At 40.6% G+C, this 20,915-nt stretch overlaps 1 protein-coding gene across 6 annotated transcripts in view; it reads right to left on the reverse strand.

The window, feature by feature from the left end:
- nrtn (neurturin) overlaps positions 1-20,915 on the reverse strand; it is a 140,215-nt gene that overhangs the window by 11,887 nt on the left and 107,413 nt on the right. For 4 of the 6 annotated variants that reach the window (XM_043721082.1, XM_043721083.1, XM_043721084.1 and 1 more), the window contains one exon: positions 5,963-6,212. In XM_043721082.1, coding sequence (XP_043577017.1) covers positions 5,963-6,185 — 223 coding nt within the window. In that variant the 5' untranslated portion in view covers positions 6,186-6,212. Of the gene's footprint in view, positions 1-5,962; positions 6,213-11,658; positions 11,730-20,915 lie in introns of those variants that run through there. The other 2 variants (XM_043721080.1, XM_043721079.1) reach the window with 2 other exon arrangements.

The raw sequence follows: 20,915 nt of genomic DNA on the forward strand, positions 1-20,915 counted from the left end.
TGTCCTGGCCAATGACATTCCGTCTAAAAAATTATTGGTCCATTTGCACGCTGCAATTCATGTGATCTTGTGTGTAAATTGGCTGCCACATTTCCTATAACAATAAGTTCTGAGGTCAATAAAGATGCTACATAAATGCAAATACTTTCTTCCCTTTTCACCTGAAGTTGTATAGGACATTGGTGAGGCTTCTTCTGGAGTATTGTGTGCAGTTCTGGTCACCCTGTTGTAAGAAGGATATTATTAAATTGGACAGGGTTCAGTTAAGATTTATCAGGATGTTACCAGGAATGGAAGGGTTGAATTATAAAAATAGACTGGAAAGGCTGTGATCTTTTTCACTGGAGCATAAGAGACTGAAGATAGACGTTTATAAAATCATGAGGGGCATAGATAAGGTGAATAGTAAGGGTCTTTTCCATAGGGTGGGGAGTCAAACCTTGGGGGCATATTTTTACAGTGAGAGAAGAAAGTTTTCCAAAGTACATGAGGGGAGAACCTTTAACATAGAGTGTGGGTCTTGTATGGAATGAACTGCCAGAGGAAGTGATGGATGCAGGTACAGTTACAATGTTTAAAAGACATTTGAATAGGAAAGGTTTGAAGAATACAGGCCAAATACAGACAGGTGGGACTAGTTGAGTTTGGAAACATGATTGCCTTAGAGTGAAATTTAAACAATCCTTGGATAAGGATGTGGATGATGATGGGATATTATAGGGGGATGGGCTTAGATTAGTTCACAGGTCAGCACAACATCGAGGGCCAAAGGGCCTGTTGTGTGCTGTATTGTTCTATGTTCTATAACTGATTGGACCAAAAGGTCTGTTCTTATGCTGTGTGACTCTATGACTTGCTGTTGTACACCCTGAAACGAGATCAGAGGTAATGCCCATATACCCTCCTCAGTCAACTCACTGAAGGGGTTGGTCAGGGTTTGGGCAGTGCAGGGTTTTTGCTCCATTGAGTTTGCATGGGGAAAGTAAGCTGCCAAAAATTCCTTGGACCAGGACAATAGGGTAGGAAATTACTGTTATCCCAGTCCCCACAGTCAATAAACCTGTTTACTGAACAGTTAAAATTAGGATTAAATCCACCTATAAATTAGGATTAAAGTGATCGAACAAACTGCAAGGCTCGAGTTTACAGAACATAGCCTGAATTTGTAAAGTGCTAGAAAGAGCAGATTAAGTGATTTAGATAAGTGCAGTTTAACAAGATGGAAACATCTGTTTGAAACCATTTGAAGGCATGATTTTGCCAAAAACAACCAGGGCTTTTAAGTCAGTACTCAACCTTTGTAATTGACATTTCTGGAAATAGCAAATAGTTACCACTAAATGGTGTAAACAATTTGCACCAGTAACTATAAGATCAGATAAGAAAAATCCCCCCAAAAAACAGGGTCAAACTATTGCCTTCTCCAACTGATCTCAACAAAATGGCATTAACAACACCAAACACATTTTTGTCCCCTTTGAATTTTCAGTAATCCATTGACCATGGAAGGAACCAATAGCTAAATAAGAACTTCAAAGTAAACTTATCAGAATTTCTTGACAACACGATTTTTGTATAAAAGCAAAATACTGCAGATCCTGAAAATATGAAATAAAAATAGAAATTGCTGGAGAATTCAGCAGATGTATCAGTATCTGTGAAAGAGAGAAACCGTGTGAACAATTCAAGTCCAATAATGACCCCTCTTCGGAACTGAACTGAGCTGTCTACATGTGCAATCACAGACCAAATTAAACGGAGAAATAACTTTACAATATTTGTACTGTCCAAGCTCTTCATCGACCATTTTAAAGATCTGAGTCATTTCTCCAGCAGACAAAGAAATCAGCTCCCACAACATTCTTGCCAATGTTCTCTGAGCCCTCGCCACAACATCAATGTCCTCCTAAAAGACACTGAATTAACTGACATGGCATCACCAGTTCTGTTTTGCTGGGCCACAATTGCCATTGGCTGTCTTCAGTGCAACCTGAATGGTGTTTCCCCAGAGAAAGGGCATATAATAGAACATCTCCCCGCAAGCACAGGAAGTCTAGCCTGATGGTTCACTGCCCACCCAGATGATGCAATGGTGGGGCATCGAATTTGCAGCACAGAGGTCCAGACTATGAATTATTCAATTACTCAGCAAAGAAGAAACCTGAAGCCACAAAGATAGGGTTTCATTCTTTTTTGTGTTCTTGTATGGGGTGTGGACTGGGTTGGCAAGGCTGGCATTTGTTGCCCATCCCTAGCTGTCCTTGACCCAATTGGCTCCCTTGGCAATTTTAGAAGGCAATTAAGAGTCAATCACTTTGCCGTAGGTGTGGAGTCACATTACGCCAGACCAGGTAAGGGCAGCAGATTTTCTTCCCCAATATAATATTAGTGAATCAGATAGGTTTAAAAAAAAAACACCAGCTGGCAATGGTTACACAGTCACCACTAAATTAGCATTTAACTCCAGACTTTAGTGAATTAAAATTTCAGCCTCTACCATGGTGGGTTCAAACACATGTCACCAGAAAATCAGCACACAGACTGGATTACAATCTGATGACATCAGGCACTAAAACTATAAGTGAAGCCCTTCTTTTAAGAACTTCTGTTATGGCAGACTGTCAGGTCCTCTGGTCGTGATGAGTTCTTGGATTGGTCAGACAGTATTGCTAACTCCTCACAAAGATGGCAGAAGACGTGACTTTCCCTCACGAAGGAGTAATGGCAGTGCCTCTGGAATGGCTGCATGCCAGGAAGATGGAGCAGATACTGCAAAAATTGGCAAGCTCTCCATGTTGCACTTGGACTTGGAGCTAAGCTCCTTGATACTTCTTGACAATGACAAGAGGCTGCCTGGCATGCCAGCCAACATACCTGGCATCTTGATATGAATATCCAGTGCTCTCCTGCCTGCTGCTCCATTAAGGTCCTCATCTGAGTTTGTTGTATATGAAACCATCTTTTATCTTGCCCTCTGATGAGCTGGCAAGTTAACTAACTTTGCCTCTGGCTTGGCTGCAGCCTCGAGATGTCTGCATGACACAACACAAGCTGGTTCTAATGCTATACTTGTTGGCAAGATGAGCAGTGTCCTTTTCACAACCAATTGCTGCAAGTGTCAGCTCAAGAGACGGAGTCTCTCCATTCATGCTGCTATTCTCTCTCTCTCTCTCTCTCTCGCTCGGTCTCTCTCTCTTCCTCTTGGACACGGCAGGCAGCTCTCCGGTAACTAAAAATAGGAAATCAGAAAAATGAACTTGGTACAGAGGTTCCTTGTTATCTCATTCACAGCTTGCTCATCATGCCAGATAGCAGGGCAGAGGTGTCTGTGAGTTGAAAAGGGATATTTCTCGATGCTCCTAGTGACATCAGGTCAGAGAGAGAGAGAGATATGAGCTCTGTTGCTTTCTGAATCTTGGGCTGACCACACTCTCTTCCTTCAGACTCAGGGGATGTGGACATCCTTGTTTCCCTCTGATTCCCTTTGAATATGTGCCATCACATCTTGTAAGAGGGAAGGAAAACAGCCAGTGGTCGTGGGTACTTTGTTTAGATGAACTGTTTGCTTGCTTGCTGAATAGCCGGAGATATATGGAACCAGAGGAGGTGGTGATGAGGCTGACAAACGTTGGTCAGTTTAGGAGAATGAAGTGCAGTAACCAGATATTAGATATGAGCTCTGAGTGACAGGGAATAATGTTGGGTGAGCAATGGAGATGTGTGGCATTGAGACGTGTGAGAGAGATTGGTGTGAGGAGTTGGATATCTTGTATAGCTGCATTCACTGATCCTGACCACCCATGTGAGATCCTGATTTACACATGGCAGAGCAACATAGCCCTTGGGTCCTGATTCCAGGAAATGATTTCCCCAAATCTCTGCTCAGACAAATCCCTTCTCTGGTTGACTCTTGAGGGTCTCCCCATCCCCCAGAGAACCGCAGCATCACTCTGCTTACCCAGTTCCACCCCTAAAACCTCCAGAACTTATCCATCATGCTGGAACCCTCTCTGTTCCCTGCTTTTCAATATCCTCTTGCCTACAGCTCACTAATATTATTCAGTACAGCTTCCCTTTAATGTTTGCTGCCATCGTGTACACAGGCAGACAGCAAAGTGAAGAAAGAAAAGGCAGGGTGTGACCCACTTGGCCACACACTACAATTATGTGCTTGAGGAGGGAACATACCAAATCTAGATTATTATTTTACCTGATGGAGGCAGGTAGTAAATTGTGTAGCAACCTCTCAAAAAAAAACCCCCAGATATTTGAATGTCTAACCTAGATTGCCCATACCTGTTCAGAATAATCTAACAGTGTTCATACCAGCAAGAGAAAGGGAGAGAGAGAGAGAGAGAAAGAGGAGGGAGAGACATAAACCAGTTTCAGTTTATAATCGAGAACCCCAGAGTCTTTCCTAACAACTGCTAACACTGACCTTTTCCTATGTGGATGGTTAATAGTCATCATCACTTTCACTAATGGACCAGTCTGGTATACAGTTGCCACCTTTAAAATCCATCTAATTCATTTAGTTGACCATCCATTTAGTATTCAGGACTGAAGAAGTTATTAACCTACTGAAATTTTCCCTTTTTCTTTTCATTCTCTGCTTTTTAAAAAGCATTTTACAGATATGAATGTCATAATCACTGCTTGCTTTGTATGTTAAAGTTTTCAACACAGTTACATATGTGTTAACTTCTCCTAACAGTAGTTCCTTATGAAGTATGTAAGTCAGAATGAACAGAATGGTATATTTTGCTAGACTTACATTCTACATATATTTATAAGCACAAACATTGAGGTGTACAACAATGCACACACAAATGACCATTTAAGATGCTTGTGGGTAGTGTGCAGAATACAGATACCTATATAACAGGTAGCCCTACAACACGTATAATAGGCATTGTAATTAATACCAAATTCAGAGCAGATAACTATGAAATTAAAATAATAACAATACTGATAGAATAAGCAAAAGGTACATGAATTACTATTATATGAAATAGATACCCATGTAAAATGTTCTGGGGTAAGTAGATACATGTAACAAATACAATTCTATTTACATTTCTCAATGATAAATGATCATTTTAAAGGCATTTAAACAACTGGTATGGGGCAGGAGTATCTTTCCAGCTGCACACCGCTGTTGTGCTAAAGAGAAGATAGAATATTTTATATTTTATCTTGAGTAAAGCAGGGTGTAAGTTGAAATGTTATAACTATCTAATTAGCATCGCATTGCTGCTAATTGCAAAATGGGAATTAATACACAGACAAAGACCAGAGGTATTCAGAAAAGGCTTTCAAACTGAGGTAAAACAGGATACAAAGTTATATTTTCTGGATTGTCACCTCAATTTTTAATGAAAATAATGGAGTTGAGTTTCTGTACCAAAAAAGGTTCTTTTGACCACTGTCTTGGGACAGACAAGGCATGGAAACCATGAAAAGAATACTGTCATTGAGATTTTCCAGGGTTTTCTCAATTTCTCTTTGATCAACGTTGCTGGGAAGTCAGGTGGGAATCTGAGCATTTATCTTGAACAAAGACCAGAGAGATCTATGAATTAGATAGCCTATGTGTTCCTGATGAAGAGCTCATTCCTGAAACGTCGACTCTCCTGCTCCTCGGATGCTGCCTGACCTGCTGTGTTTTTCCAGCACCACACTCTCAGTCCATGTGTATCTCAATATGTGAACACTAATGCACAATTAATCCTGCACTTGTGGGATACTTTGCTACTGTTGTGATACAAAATTTAATTCTTTATAAAGCCAGTGCTACGTCCATTAGGCACTGCAATTAACTTCAATACCCATTTCAGTGAAGAACAGATAATGCATCAATCATGAATATAGAAGCCTCATTAATGTCAATCCATAAATAAGACTGCAATAGAAATGCATTTTCATTGTGCAATAGATCTCATTGTTGATACTATGAGCTGACCTATATGTACCTTTCCACATGTGTCAGGGAAAGGTACTGGTCCCTTACATTTCACTTTGTAAGACTGGGGGCTGGGTGGCAGTCTTGGGTCCTGGGACTGCTGCTCTTCTGATGAGGATGGAGTAATTGTTCTCCCTCTAATGGATATGTTTCTGAAAACAAGAGCTGAAAATATGGTACTGAAGAGCATTGAGGCGACCACCACTACCTTCCATACCTTCATCTTAGAGCATGTCACAGCAGCAGGGCCCTGCAAAACACAACAAAAAGCAGTGTTAGCTTTGGGCATCATGTCTATAACTGTATCATTCTGTATCATTTTGGTTGTTTTTTTGGCTGTCATGGATTGGAACCTTACTTGGTCTGCAAGGTTTAATGAGGTGCAAGTAGATAAAACCAAAAAGCCAATTCCCAGTGCAGACACGATAGGCTAAATGGCTTCTTTTCATGCAATAAGTCTCTGAATCTATGAATTCTCCCCATTAAGAACATACTCTTCGGAGTAGGAGTTTGGAGCATCAATCCTTACATATTTCTATTTGCAACTCTTGAATGATATGAGAAAGAAAACAAATACTTATTGATGTTAAACCACTCATTATATCGAATGGTATTCTTGTGACTTCTTGAAAAAAATTTAGCCTACTTGCATTTCATTCTAAAACCCACAAATGAAAACAATTCAAATACTTATTCCATTCCGGGACAAAGCGACATGTTCTGGAATTAGACCAGCTAGTTCTTCACGTGTATTTCCTGAATATCCAGAGGTATATCTCCTCTGCCTGCCTGTCATATACGGGACTGGCCAGCGTGTTAGTGATTGTTGTTATTGATGATTAGGGAAATAATCCCCTTCGGCATTGTTTATTGAATCTTCTTGGAAATAAAAGTGTTTTTGGCTGATGCATGCAATGAAAGAAAAATTTCCTGAGAACAGGAGTTCCAGAGATTTTAGTCAGAATGCCTTTGAGAAGCAATAGGCAGGAATAGCACTGAGGAGACAGGAAAGGAAAGAAAGAAAGAAAATGATTGTTAGGTGAAAATGGCATCCTGATAACAAATGCTGAGGTGGAATTGTACTAAATGTTAAATTATGTTAAATTACAAGCACATTTGGCAAAATTGTAAAATGGTGGCATAACCTTAGCAGTGTTGCTGTATGAGTAAATTACTGCATTGATCTGCAACTGTGTTAAAGTAGGATGGTGCTAAATTGGCAAATTCCAATCTTGAATTCAATAATTACTTACAATCTTACATTTATTCACAACCTTGCATTTATCTATAATACCGTATTCATTTCTAACCATACACCTATTTGTTAATGAATGAATGAATATAAAGAACCATTTACCTGTCTATAAACTAATGCATATATAGAACGATATCTATCTTTAATCTGAGCTTATTCATCATTTTCCATCTGAACAAATCCATCCACTGTATCATATCAATCTGGCTACAACTTTGGGAGCCAGCTGTTAATGTTCTCTTGTTCATAATACTGTAATGATACAATCTGGTGTTAACCAGAAAAAGGTAAAGTTGCCATAGTCTTACCAGACAATAGGGCCACTCTCTCATTTGATATAGGTAACTGATGGTTGTTTAACCTGAGGGTCACAGCATCTCAGGCAAGGGGAGGGGTTGAGAAGAAGAGTCCTTCATAGTAACTTCAGCCAGTGTGGGAATTGAAACCACGTTGTCGGCATTACTCTGCATCGCAAACCAACCACCCAGCCAAGTAAGTTAACTGACCCCCTTCTCACCACAATCCCTCACATCAGTCCTTAATCTTATGTCCTTATAAACATGTACCTGACTATTGTGACACCTTATTGGGATGGTTTGCTGGAAATCAAGCCCACAATTTCCAGTTAACAGAAGTTAAAGATTTTATACGAATACACAGAACACCCAATTCACATGTCTTTTAGACCCAGGTTAACAAAAATCATGGACCAGATCTCTCTATTTAACAAGAATTACTATTTATTACAAATAAATAGATTTTAGATATGGATTAACAGATAACAGCCATCAAGTCTACTACCTAAAAGTGTAATCTCTTTATATCTCTGTACACACACACAACAAAAATACATGGGTGTTTTGGATAGAGAGAAAGAATGGATCCCTTTTCACAGGGTTGGCTGAAATGATCCTTATGTTGATCAGAATACTGCTTCTCAATCTTACTTCTCCAGGTAAGACTTGCTCACTCTTACACAAGGTCTCTGGCTTAGTAATTAAAAGTCACACCTTCCAGCAACTGATGAGGAGAAATAAACAGTCTATTTTCAGGTTTCATATACTCTTTAATGCAAAGCAAGAACAGCTCCTTCCCTTCCAGAGGTCTGATAGCTTCTATTCCAAACATACACACTACCAAGTTGTTCAGCCACCTGGGAGCCAATCACATTTGTTGCTGGCCAGCAGAAGACCTTTGTTATCAATAACTGGTCACTAGTCTATAGACCAATTAGCTACTTCTTGCTGCCAAAACCCCTAGACTGCAGCTTGGCTTTCCACCACTAGCACAAACAGCTGTTTTAATAGCACTTAAAATGATTAGCAGGTCACTTACTTTCTTTAAAAAAAAGGGCAGTAATCCTTCAACATCCTTGACATTAAAAACAGTTCTTTTCCAGTTTCAGTTCACAAGCAAAAATACATAAAATAAAAAAATCTTTATATTATAACCTATCTGTAAATCCTGCACCCGTCCTTTGAACCCTCACTAATTTTCCATTTTAATTTTATTTTTCAATCAATTTGAATTGAGCACTGGAAATGACTTGTGGGTCTTCTTTCCTTTGTGGTTTATCAATTCTACCCACACAGATTCCAACCGTCTGACTCTATCACTACTTGCTGTCTATTTTTAGTTTCATTTCTTATTAACAAAGCAACCCCACTCTCTCTGCCCATCTGCCTGTCCTTTGAATATTGAGTTCCTGGTCCTGATCCCCTTGCAGCCATGTCTCTGTGATACCCACACCTTCATATGTGCCAATTTCAATCTGCGCAATAAGCTCATTTACCTTGTTTCATGTACTGGGCACATTTAAGCACAACACCCTCAGTCCTGCATTGACTGTCCCCCCTCTCATAACTGTCGTCTTGTCTACTGTGTCTGAAGTTAGATTCCTGTGCTTTTTCATACTCTCTGTTTTCTTACTTGGTCTAACTCTCCTATATTTTACTGCCTTTTGTGTGAATGGATGGAAAAAAAATTTTGGTTTAAAGCACAGACATTAATCAATTTATCATGCTGTTTAATTTTCTCTCTGGTCAAGATGTTGTGTATCTAATAAACAGTTAAGTCTTTTGTTTAAGATGCAAAATTGAATCTGGAAATTAATTATTCACAATGTCTGGGATTGGTCATTCAAAATTCAGGAACCATTGGAGTGACTATTTGGTGGCCTTCAACATGCAGTTTTACTGAATACTGAGGGAGAAAGGCTGATTTGGCTTGGCTGTCTGTCTTGTATTGTAACACTGTCTGTAATCCTCTGTAAGTCATCTTTTGCCTATCCATAACTCTATTTACCCCCATAATTAGCTTCACCCTGGGGATATCTGCTGACATCTTATCATTCATTTACCTAGTTATAACCTGCACCATTTATAGAATTTTCATCTATTCATTCCGTTATGATTAGATTCAATTCCCTAGAGTGTGGAAACAGGCCCTGTGGCCCAACAAGTCCTCCGAAGAGCAACCACCCAGACCCACTCCCCTATATTCACTCCTAACTAATGCACTTAACACTACGGACAATTTAGCATGGCCAATTCACCAGACCTGCACATCTTTGGACTGTGCAAGGAAACCGGCACACCTGGATGAAACCCACGTAGACACGGGGAGAATGTGCGAACTCCACACAGACAGTTGCCCAAGGCAGGAATTGAACCCGGGTCCCTGGCAATGTGAGGCAACACTGCTAACCACTGAGCCACCGTGCCATTATGTCCAACCTTAATGATCAGTGCACATTCCTAGATGAGTGAACATTGCTGGTTTAGTCGGTTTTGGAGTTCAGCTATCGGTGTTTGAGAAAATTGGATAATTGATCTTTTTCTTTGCAACTTGCTCAGGTGCATGATTTTTAAATTTTGGATGTTTCTCCAAGCACATCAACCATATTTTTGGCAGTACAGTTTAGCAATTCTATTGCTGCTTCCCATTTCAGTTTTGAGTGGTAAACACTTACCATTGATGAACTAATGGTACCAATTTAGCTAATTGTTGGAAGCAGTGTCCAGTAATTTCATTGGCCTGCTATTTTTTGAAATGTTAACCACTGGTGATAACAATACAATAAATTTAAAGGGTTTCTTTGCAATCAAGTGTTCTCCCTATCTGTATGCTTACATTGTAAAGGTGAATTCTTGATGCAATGGTTTAGCATACTGTATTTTTATACTATCAGTTAAGACTGGATTCAAACACTATGGAATGAAATTTCACTCTACGCATTGTCCTGGTTACACACTAATTGGCACTGAAGTGACAATCTCAATCAAAGAGGCTATGATGGTGGTTATCAAGGGAATTGGCAATGTCACACAGGGTTAATGCACGTTAATGTAGCAGAGTAGCTACAGTGAGCTCCACTCTCCAACAGACACGGTTTTCCATGGTCTGAGAGTGCTTAATACTGACATTTTGTACCTGAAATGGAAAGTGTTTTATTCATTGATATCCTTCACATTGATGTACACAGAAGCAGAATGTTAAACTCCTGTGCTATAGTACAATTCATCACTAATTTTTCCGTCCACTCTCCCAATAATGCAGATTTGCATTGGGATACATCTCCTACGCATCATAACAACCCTCTCGGATTTCATTCATCTGGATTCCCCTTGGGCCTGAGCTTTCAATGAATTTTGCGACTGTCATTATCCCTTCCAGATTATCCAGGGTCTTTCTGGGATTGGTCAAGAATCCCTGGAGCTCTTGTGAACAGCTGGAACAAACTGTTCCTTTAATCTCCGCCATTGACCATCATCCAACATTGAGTCCAAACCTAGGAAGAAAGTATTGCTGCTAAACTAGATTCAGACTGAGATGAATATATAAGTATGCAAATTAGAATCAAGTGTAGACCACTCAGTCCCTCAAGCCCACTCTACTATCCATAGTACATCTGATTACTCCACAATTCCATCTACACCTGAGAACCTGTCATCCCCTTGCTTAAGAAGAACCTATCTACCTCTGTCTTAAAAACATTTGAATGTTGTACTTCCACCACCTATTGAGAAAGAAAGGAAGAGAGTTCCAAAGACTCAAGACCCTCTGAGAAAGCGTGTAGCCTTAGATGTGACACATTTGCTGCAGAGAATGCGGGAAAGTACTTGTTCAGAAGAATTGGGGACGTCTGTTCTTCTTGTCAATGGATCGTTGTAAATAAGGTGATAACATTTGTTCACTTGTGGAATGTGTGGCAGTACTTCCTTCTCACGCTGGAGGCTGGAGGCGCATATTTCACAATAGGATGTTGGATAACTAACTTGCTGATTTATATCAAGGACTCATAACGTAACTCACAATTAATAGGAAAAGAACTTGTAATTTCATAAGCTGCATGGAATATGCATGTAATAGAACAATCCTGATCCATATTCATGTATATCACACTGAGCAGATTTGAATTTATGAAGCTGAGCTCCCTTACCTTGACTGCTCTGGGAAGTGAATGTCTCATTACCCTTACAGGCTAGGAAAACATGAAGGCTGAAAGTTGGAAGATGTTCATGGGTAAGTGAGAGAGAGAAAACATTCTTCTGTAAATTACATTCACTGACTGAAGGGTTCAGGGACACTGAGGGGGAGAGGGAGAGAGAGAGACACGATTAAAGCTGGTGGAAAGTTTAACTATTTATGCTGTTATTTGACTGAACACTGGCTTGTCATGAATTAAATGTTTATGTATTGTTCCCTGGAGCCCAAGATCCAGGAATGTTATGCATTTAATTTGCATTCTGGGAATCTAAAATGATTTTAAAAGAAAAAGCCATTTTGTAGGACAATGATACTGGACATGTTAGCTGAGTGAGGTTACCTCATGAACTTTCAACGTAATTAAGACTAGTCTCTCATATGATGTACTAGCCAAAACAATTGATCATCTGGCCTGGCTTGATCCAGGGTTCCCACTTTGATGTGCATGTAGCTTAATTAGTCAAGCGTACACAGACCTGTCAATGTGTTTCTTTTCCTTTGCAAACTTTTGCCATTTTATTTTTACTGATCTGATTCAGGACATGCGGCATTTTTGTAATTTTAATACCAAATTCTGTATAAAGCCAGCTTGTGTGCAGCAATAAGGGAAGTAGCCTGAGAGAGCTCGTAGGTGTAAGAGCTGGCTCCGCTACTCTACTAATGGTTTTAGAACCTTAGCTCAAGCCTGGCTTGTAGGTACCTATGTTATAGTGTAACATTTATCCCATCCTCACAAATCTATCCCAACAGTTACTGCATCAGAGGTCAGATCAGTTTTCCTTCATGTGAATCCAAGGAAAGCGGTGGACCAGACGGAGCACTAGGCCGTGCACTCAGAGCATGTGTAGATCAACTGGCAGGGTCTTCTTAGACATCTTCAACCTCTACCTGCAGCAGGCCACTGTCCCTGCCTGTTTCAAGAGGGCCAACATCATCCCTGTGCCTAAGAAGGCTCATGCAGCATGTCTCAATGACTACCGCCCAGTGGCCCTAACTTCGGTGGTCATGAAGTGCTTTGAAAGGCTGGTCATGGCATTAATCAACTCCAACCTCCCCACTACTCTTGACCCACTCCAATTTGCCTATCAGAACCACAGATCCATGTCAGATGCCATATCATTTGCCCTTCACTCCTCCCTAGAACATCTTGACACCAAGAACAGCTACATAAGAATCCTACTCATTGACGACAGTTCGGCCTTTAACTCTATTATCCCCCTGAGACTGATTACTAAACTTAGTGATCTCAGACTAAATCTCAGTCTCTGCAACTAGATCCTCAGTTTCCTGACCCACAGCCCACAATCAATGAAGACTGGGGACAATATTTCATTGTCACTAACACTCAACACTGGAACCCCCCAGAGATACGTACTCAGTCCCCTACTGTACTCACTGTATACCGATGACTGCGCTGCCAAATACCAGACTAATGCCATTTACAAGTTCGCTGATGACACCACCATAGTCGGTTGAATCTCAAATGGCGATGAAACAGACTATAGAGGGGAGGTGGAAGGCCTGGAAAAATTGTGCACTGAGAACAACCTAGCTCTCAATGCCAGCAAAACCAAGGAACTCATTATTGACTTTCGGAGGGATGTTACTCATGCCCCCTACACATTAATAGCACAGAGGTGGAACGAGTGGAGAGTGTCAAGCTCCTGGGAGTGGTCATCCACAACAAGCTTTCTTGGACTCTTCATGTAGGCGCACTGGTTACAAAGGCCCAATGACTCTTCTTCCTCAGGCAGCTGAGGATACTGGGCATGATGGTGAATATACCCTTGCCAATTTTTATAGGTGTGCCATTGAAAGCATTCTGTCTGGAAGTATCACTACCTGGTATGGCAACTGTACTATTCAAGATCAGAGACGGTTACAGAGAGTGGTGAACTCAGCTTGGACAATCACAAAGGCCAACCTCCCATCTACAGAATCCATCTACCAGGCCCGCTGCAAGGAAAGGCCACCAGCATTCTTAAAGATCCATCCCACCCTGACAGTGTTTTTCTACAACCTCTACATTGGGGAGAAGGTACAGAAGCCTGAATACACACACCAGTCAGTTTCATAACAGTTTCTACCCTACTGTTGTTAGAATACTGAATGAACTCACAAATTCTTAACATTTGCCTGTACCTGTGTTTTTGTTTTTGCTGCTGTTTACCAATTATTTCCTTATCTATGCTACTTAACTCTGTGACCTGCCTGTATTGCTCACAAGACAAAGCTTTTCACTGTGCCTTGGTACACATGACAATAAATTCAATTCAATTCAATTCATTGGTAAATAAAAGGTAATAATTTAAACTAAAACAGTCTGTAAGAGTTTTATATTCCAGACTACCACAGAGTACGATCTCAGGGACAAACCAAAGGAGGTTTACAGGTCGAGTCCATCAGGGATTCCCTGTTAAAAATCACGACACCAGGTTATAGACCAACAGGTTTAATTGGAAGCACATTAGCTTAAACCTGTTGGTTTAATTAAATTATTTATTTATTAATTAATTAACTAATTACACCTGTTGGACTATAACCTGGTGTTGTGTGATTTTTAACTTTGTACACCCCAGTCCAACACCGGCATCTCCAAATCAGGGATTCCCTGAGCAGCCTCGAATAGGTAGTTTAACACCTCAACAAAAGAAAATTCTTCATCTCCATCTTATTTTCAACCGCTTATTTTCAAATTACCTCCAGCAGCTCCAACATTCATGGGAATGGCCAGGCAAACCCTATTTGGTTACTTGTCAACTATGCTGGCCCTTTCATGGGCTCAATGGTCCTGGTCATTGTGGATGAATGTGCACAGAGTTCATTCATCAAAATCAGAAATGATGATTGAAAAGCAGTGAACATCAATTGTGACTCCCAGAAGTATTGGTCACAAGTTAAATGGGCATTCCGCATGTTCGGACAGTTCCATACCATCCACTGTCCAATGGTGGAAGAGCAGTCCAAAGGCTGAAGGCAGGCCTAAAGAAACAGCCTACAGCTTCACTCAACACCAAATTGCCCCAGTTCCTGTTTGATTATAGGACCATCCCTTACACAACTACAGGGATAGCTCCTGTAAATTAATGGTGGGGAGAACGCTCTGCACCAGGTTAACCCAGGTATTCCTGAATGATTTGGGGTGGGGTGGGGAAAGGCTGTCAGAAACTGTGGGTTCTCCCCCTTCATCCCACATCGAAGAAACTTCAGAGTTTGTGATGGATGCAACCTCGATATCATTACCACCTGAAGAAAGGTAAGCACAAGAGGGCTACGGCCTGCTACATGCCACCCATGTCAGAGTCAGAGGAACCGGACCGGAGGTGAAAATGTCTCAAGCGAAGCTACAGGACAAAGAATGGGCCTACATCCTTGACCTGGGATGGAGGTGATCAATGATTGGAACAGGGTTGGCCAAGTGGATGTCTGAGTATGAGATCCTTGATTGGCCCAGGTTAATACCCCAATTAGGGACCCTTGGCTGACAGATGTAAAAATGAGTGTCAGAGTCTCCTCACTCTAGGGACTAGCTCTGAGCTTGCTGGTCAGAGTCCATGGACTGTGAATAAAGGGTGACTTGGTGATGGAAAACAGCCTCTGTGCAGTTATTTCACATGAGCTCCCTATTTTGAAATTCAAACTTGTTTCATTAAGCGATAACATTTTATTAGCTTTCCTAATCACTTTCTGTAACTGGCAATTAAAGAATTAGAATAACAAGATTCCTCTGCATCATAAGAGCTCTGCAATCTCTCATAGTTTAGATAATATGTTTATTTTTAAATTTTCCTGCAAAAATGGACACTTTCTCATTTCCCCACATTGTACTGTTTTTACCAAATCTTTGACCATTCACTTAAATCTATCTGTATCCTTTCGGAGCCTTCCAATGTTGTCTCAACAACATGCCTTCCTACCTAGCTTTGTGTTATCAGCAAATCTAGCAATTATACTTTTCATTCTTTCACTTAAGTTGTTTAGTTGAAACTTTAGAAGTTGAGGTAGCAGCACTGATCCCACACCACTCATTATATCAATGTCAACCAGAAAGTGACCCATGTGTGCCCGCTCACTGTTAGCTGGCCAATCTTATTTCCATGCCAATATGTTACCCAGTACATGAACCTTTATTTTCTGTAACAGCCTTTGCTGTGGCACCTTATCAAATGCCTTCTGGAAATCTAATGCAGTATTTCCATTCCACTGGGTTCCTTTATCCGCAGCACATGTTATTTCCTCAAAGAACTCCAATAATTAATTAAACATGATTTTCCTTTCGCAAAACCATGCTGACTGCCTGATTACCCTGAACTTTGCAAAGTGATCTGCTATAACATCTTTAATAGTAGCTTCTAACATTTTCCCATGGCAGATGTTAAGCTAATTGATCTGTAGTTTCTTCCTATAAAAAACAAAATGCTGGAGAAACTCAGCAGGTCTGTCAACATTTTTCTGCAGTTATACTGGACTCACAACAATAACCGTTTCTCTCTCTGCAGATATTACCAGACCTGCTGAGTTTCTACAGCACTTCATGATTTTATATCAGACTTCCAGCATCCACAATATCTTGCTTTAAATTTACTGTGGTTTCCTACTTTGTAAGTCTCACTTCATTTTTGAATAATGGAGTTACATTCACATTTTAATGGAATTCAACCTTCCCTGTATCTCAAAGTTCAAGAAGTTAACACTAACACATCAAATCTCTCATTAGTCACTTCCTTTAAGACACTAGGATGACATCCATCAAATTCCCAGGACTGGTCAACTCAATACTCAACCATTTGCTCAGTATCACTCCCCTGGTGATTGTAGCTTTCTTGAGTTTTTTTCTGCCCTTCCATTTTCTGAGGTGAAGACTGGTGCAAAATACCAAATTATCTGTTATCAACTTTTTCTCCATTAACAATTCCCCAGACTCGCTTTTTATAGGACAATGCTCATTTTGTTAACTATTTTTTGAAATAAGTATAAAAACTCTTTTGCTGTCTGTATTTGTATTTCCAGATATCTTTGGCTCATACTCTAATTATATGCTTTTTCTTTAAGTCTGATATGATCTTTAACTTTTTTAAAATAAATCATGGATAGGATGTCCTCTCCTTGGAATTTTTCTCGGAATATTTTAAAGCATGTGTTCTGAAATTGCTCTTCAAATGTCTGTTGCTGTAGCTCTATTGCCATAAACCTAACTTGCTGGTCCATTTTAGCTAGCTCTGCTTTCATGTTCTCCTAACTGTCTTAAATGTATTAAAGTTTAAAATACTCACCTTAAACCCACTACTCTCCCTCAAACTGAAAACTGAATCATATTGTGATAGCTGATACCTAGGGGCACATTCACTGAGGTCATTGCTTAATCCCATTTTGTTGCACAATACCAGATCTAGCACCATCTGCTCTCTGTTTACCTCCATTTATAATAAAGAAAATGTCCAACATCAGCACATAAATTCTTCATCTAGCTTACATTTGCCCATATGATTTTCCTGTCCATATGTAGACTTTAATCTTCCATGATTATTACCGTACTTCTCTAACAAGCTCCCATTATTTCTTTGTTTATAGTCCATCCAACTGCTAGGAGCCCTGTACACCACTCCCACAAGTAACTTCTTGTCTTTATCATTTCCCATTTACTCAATGTTTTCTATATCCCGGTTCCTGCACTTAGGTTAAGTCTCTCTATTATGCTAATCCCATTATTATAACAGCCACCATTGCACCTTTTTCTAGTTTCTTGAGTTTTCTACGTGCCATGTACACGTCAATATTCAGGTCATTGTGTCATTAAGAGTTGAAGAAGCTTTTGAATGAGTTCCAAGCTTACATTTTTAAAGGTTTAAGAATTAGAGTCTCTCAGGAAAGAGGCAAAGTTTTAATAATGTTTGGTGACCAAAATGCACTAATGTTTAGGTGGATTGGTGAGAAATATAAGGGACCTATCATAACAATATCTGCTATTTCATGCACTCTGTGGAATGTTCAACAACAGTTTGTCATTAACCCAAATTTACCAATTTTCTGTTGTACTGTTTGTCATATGCATTCTTAGGATGTAAACCTGAGATCTTAAACATGTTTGTTAGTTTGAAGTAGACAATGATTCGCAGTCAGATGAAAACACAAATTAGTGGTCTCATCTGAGAAAGTAACAGCTCTGAAAGTGGTAAATGATCATTTTCTCACCGGATCCAACAAAAAAAACAGATCCAAGATGAGACGGAGAGAATGGAGATCAGCCAGAGTGTGACTAGCTCTCCTGCAGTGCAGGAGGATTCTATATGTATTAAATGAGGAAAAACCTTTTTATTTTTAAGACAAATGGTAGGATTGGACATTACTCCAGGAGGGACAGGTGGTCTTGTGTGATTACATTCTTCAGCTCATTGCAATTGCAAGTAGGATGCCAGATTTCACATTTAGGAGGCTTTGAAGGTCATGGAGACCTTTTAGGCTCCAACTTCTATGCACCATACTTAAAAGGCACATGGACAGCTTTTCACTGTTTGCAGAACAGGGGTATCATTCAATTTCTGTTGGATGCCCTCAACCATCCCTGGAGATGGTTGAGATGAGACCAGAAGTTGTTCCTTGCTTCCCTAAATGCTTTCCCCACAGTTAAATCAGGGATAGTCAGCATCGATTTGTCAGAGGGAGTTCACGCCTAACCAGATTGCTTGAATTTTTTTCAGAACATAAATCAGGTGTGCAGATGAGAGTGGTGCAGTTTATATAGATTTCAACAAGGCCTTCAACAAGGTCCCACATGGAGACCAATAAAGAAGGTAAAAGTACAGGGTAAGTTGGATCCAAACTGGCTATGTGGCAGGAGACAGCAGGTGGTGATAGACAGTTGTTTGTGTGATTGGGGGCCAGTTTTCAATGGCATGTCACAGTGCTGGATTCCTATTGTTCGTGTTATATATGTAAAAAATGATATAGGTGAGAAGAATGTGGAGTGGGGGAATGATCAGTAAGTTGGTGGATGACGTGAGATTTGGCCAATAGTCAACAGTCAGGAAGGAGGTCAGAGGTTACAAGAGGATACAAGCAGATTGGTCAGATGGAAAGATGGAATTTAACCCTGAAAAAAAATGTGAGGTGATGCACTTTGGAAGAAGTAACAAGACAAGGGAGTACACAATGAATGGCAGGATACTAGGAAGCTCAGAGCAATAGAGGCATCGTGGGGTGCTTGTCAACAGATCCTGAAGGCAACAGGTCAGGTTAGTTAGGGTCGTTAAGAAGGCATATGGGATGCTTGTTTTTATCAATTGTGGCATAGATTATAAGATCAGGGATGCTATGTTGGAGTTGTACAAAACTTTGGTTAGGTTACAGCTGGAGTACTGTATGTAGTTCTGGTCAGTGCACTATAGGAAAGATGTGTTGATGCTGGAGGGGGTGCAGAGGAGATTCACCAGGATGCTACCTGGGATCAAGCAGTTTAGATATGGAGAGAGGCTGGATAAGCTCAGGTTGTTTTCTTTAGAGCAGAGAGGGCTGATGGGGGTGGATCTAATGGAAATATACAAGATTATGAGGGACATGGACAGGGTGGATAGGGGTAGCTGTTCCTCTTGGTCAAAGGAGGTATAATTTGAACATGAAAGGCAGGATGTTTAGAGGAGATTTGAGGGAATTTTTTTCACCCAGAGGATGATGGGTATCTGGAATGTACTGCCTCGGAGGGTAATAGAGGAGGAAAATCTCTCAACTTTTAAAATATACGTGGATGAGTGAAATGTCATTACATTCAGGGCTGTGGGTCAAGTGCCAGAAAGTGGAATTAGTGCAAACATGTCAATGCAGAGTTGATGGGCTGAAGGGCCTCTTCTGTACTGTATGACTCTAAGAATGTCTGGGAGAGAAAAGGATTCATTTTTTCCATGGGATGGAAACAAGAGGCCATTTTCACCGACGAAGGCATCCTGGATCCAGTCCCTACAGAGATCAGCAGTCATAGCTGTGCAAGCGAATCTGGCTCCAGGGCTACGCTAGGATAAGTAATCTGCTGCTCTCTGCCAGATGAGGTGCCACTGTTTACTCAATGCTTCATGCCCCTATGAGTGTGAGCTAGTATTGTAAGTTTGCCACTATAGACGACTGCCACACAGGAGACTGGGACCAGGCATCTCTGCAAAATGCCTCATGTTCATTGAGTGTGTTACAATTAACAACATCATACCAATGTTGTATGACTAACACCACATTGGCACTGGCTCTCACACACCTAACGGGTTCACTCTTCAAATTGTAAAAGGAGCTGCTACTGATCATGCATCATAGGGGCAGGGGTAGCAGATGCCTGGATTCATTCAGATCACCTGAATAAATTGAAAAATTTCACTGATCTTTTTTCTCAATGAGGAGAACTTACAGATCTGCTATGGTTTCACTGAAATGTAGCATTGGACAGGACACAACTACAAAAAGTGGTTCTTGGATTAACACCTCCACAGTTATCTACGGCACATGCTTCATATAATACTTAATTGCTTTGAAGCTACTCTAACTCTGAAGATCCAGCTCTGGATATTTACATTTCCATCTGTATCTGTCAGTACAGATATAATGCTTGTGTACCTACGTGAATGTCTCTTCATGCTTCTCTTCTTCTGCAAGAGATGCACAACGAAGTCAGATAGGGGTTGGAGGGTCACTGCTAACATAAGGCTGTGTCTCTTTACAGAACAGCTCGACAGTAAAGGGACCATCCTTGTGCTGGAGAGGAGATTGGACATTTCATGCAATGGGAAAACCTGCACTCTGCTACTCCCAGCTGTATGTCAAGTAGTTGCATTTTGCAACCATCTCAGGTAAAGGTGATTTCTGGCGACATGAACAAATCATATTTTTCAGCGTAGCATCTAGATCCTACTCCCAATCCAAGAGAAGCCCAAGCACAGGTCCATCTCTAGCATCACCTCAAGAACCACCTCTGAGGAGGAAAGTCAGCTTGCTCAAAGAATCCACTTCAAGGTCTTCCTCTCCATCCCCCACCAGTGCAGGGACACAGAGACATTCACTATGGTGGCAAGTTGGGCTGCTCCGTATCACCTGTCCTTTGTGGCAAAATTTGCAAAAAAAAGCACCTTTGACCATAAGTCCATCAGGCAGTGGTCTGCATGTAAGACCCTTGAGAACCTACAGGAAAAGGAGAAGGTGGATCCTGTCACATTATTCCCCGAGCAAACTGTCAAA

The sequence above is a fragment of the Chiloscyllium plagiosum genome, chromosome 31 (genome assembly GCF_004010195.1).
Source record: "Chiloscyllium plagiosum isolate BGI_BamShark_2017 chromosome 31, ASM401019v2, whole genome shotgun sequence".
NCBI lineage: Eukaryota > Metazoa > Chordata > Chondrichthyes > Orectolobiformes > Hemiscylliidae > Chiloscyllium > Chiloscyllium plagiosum.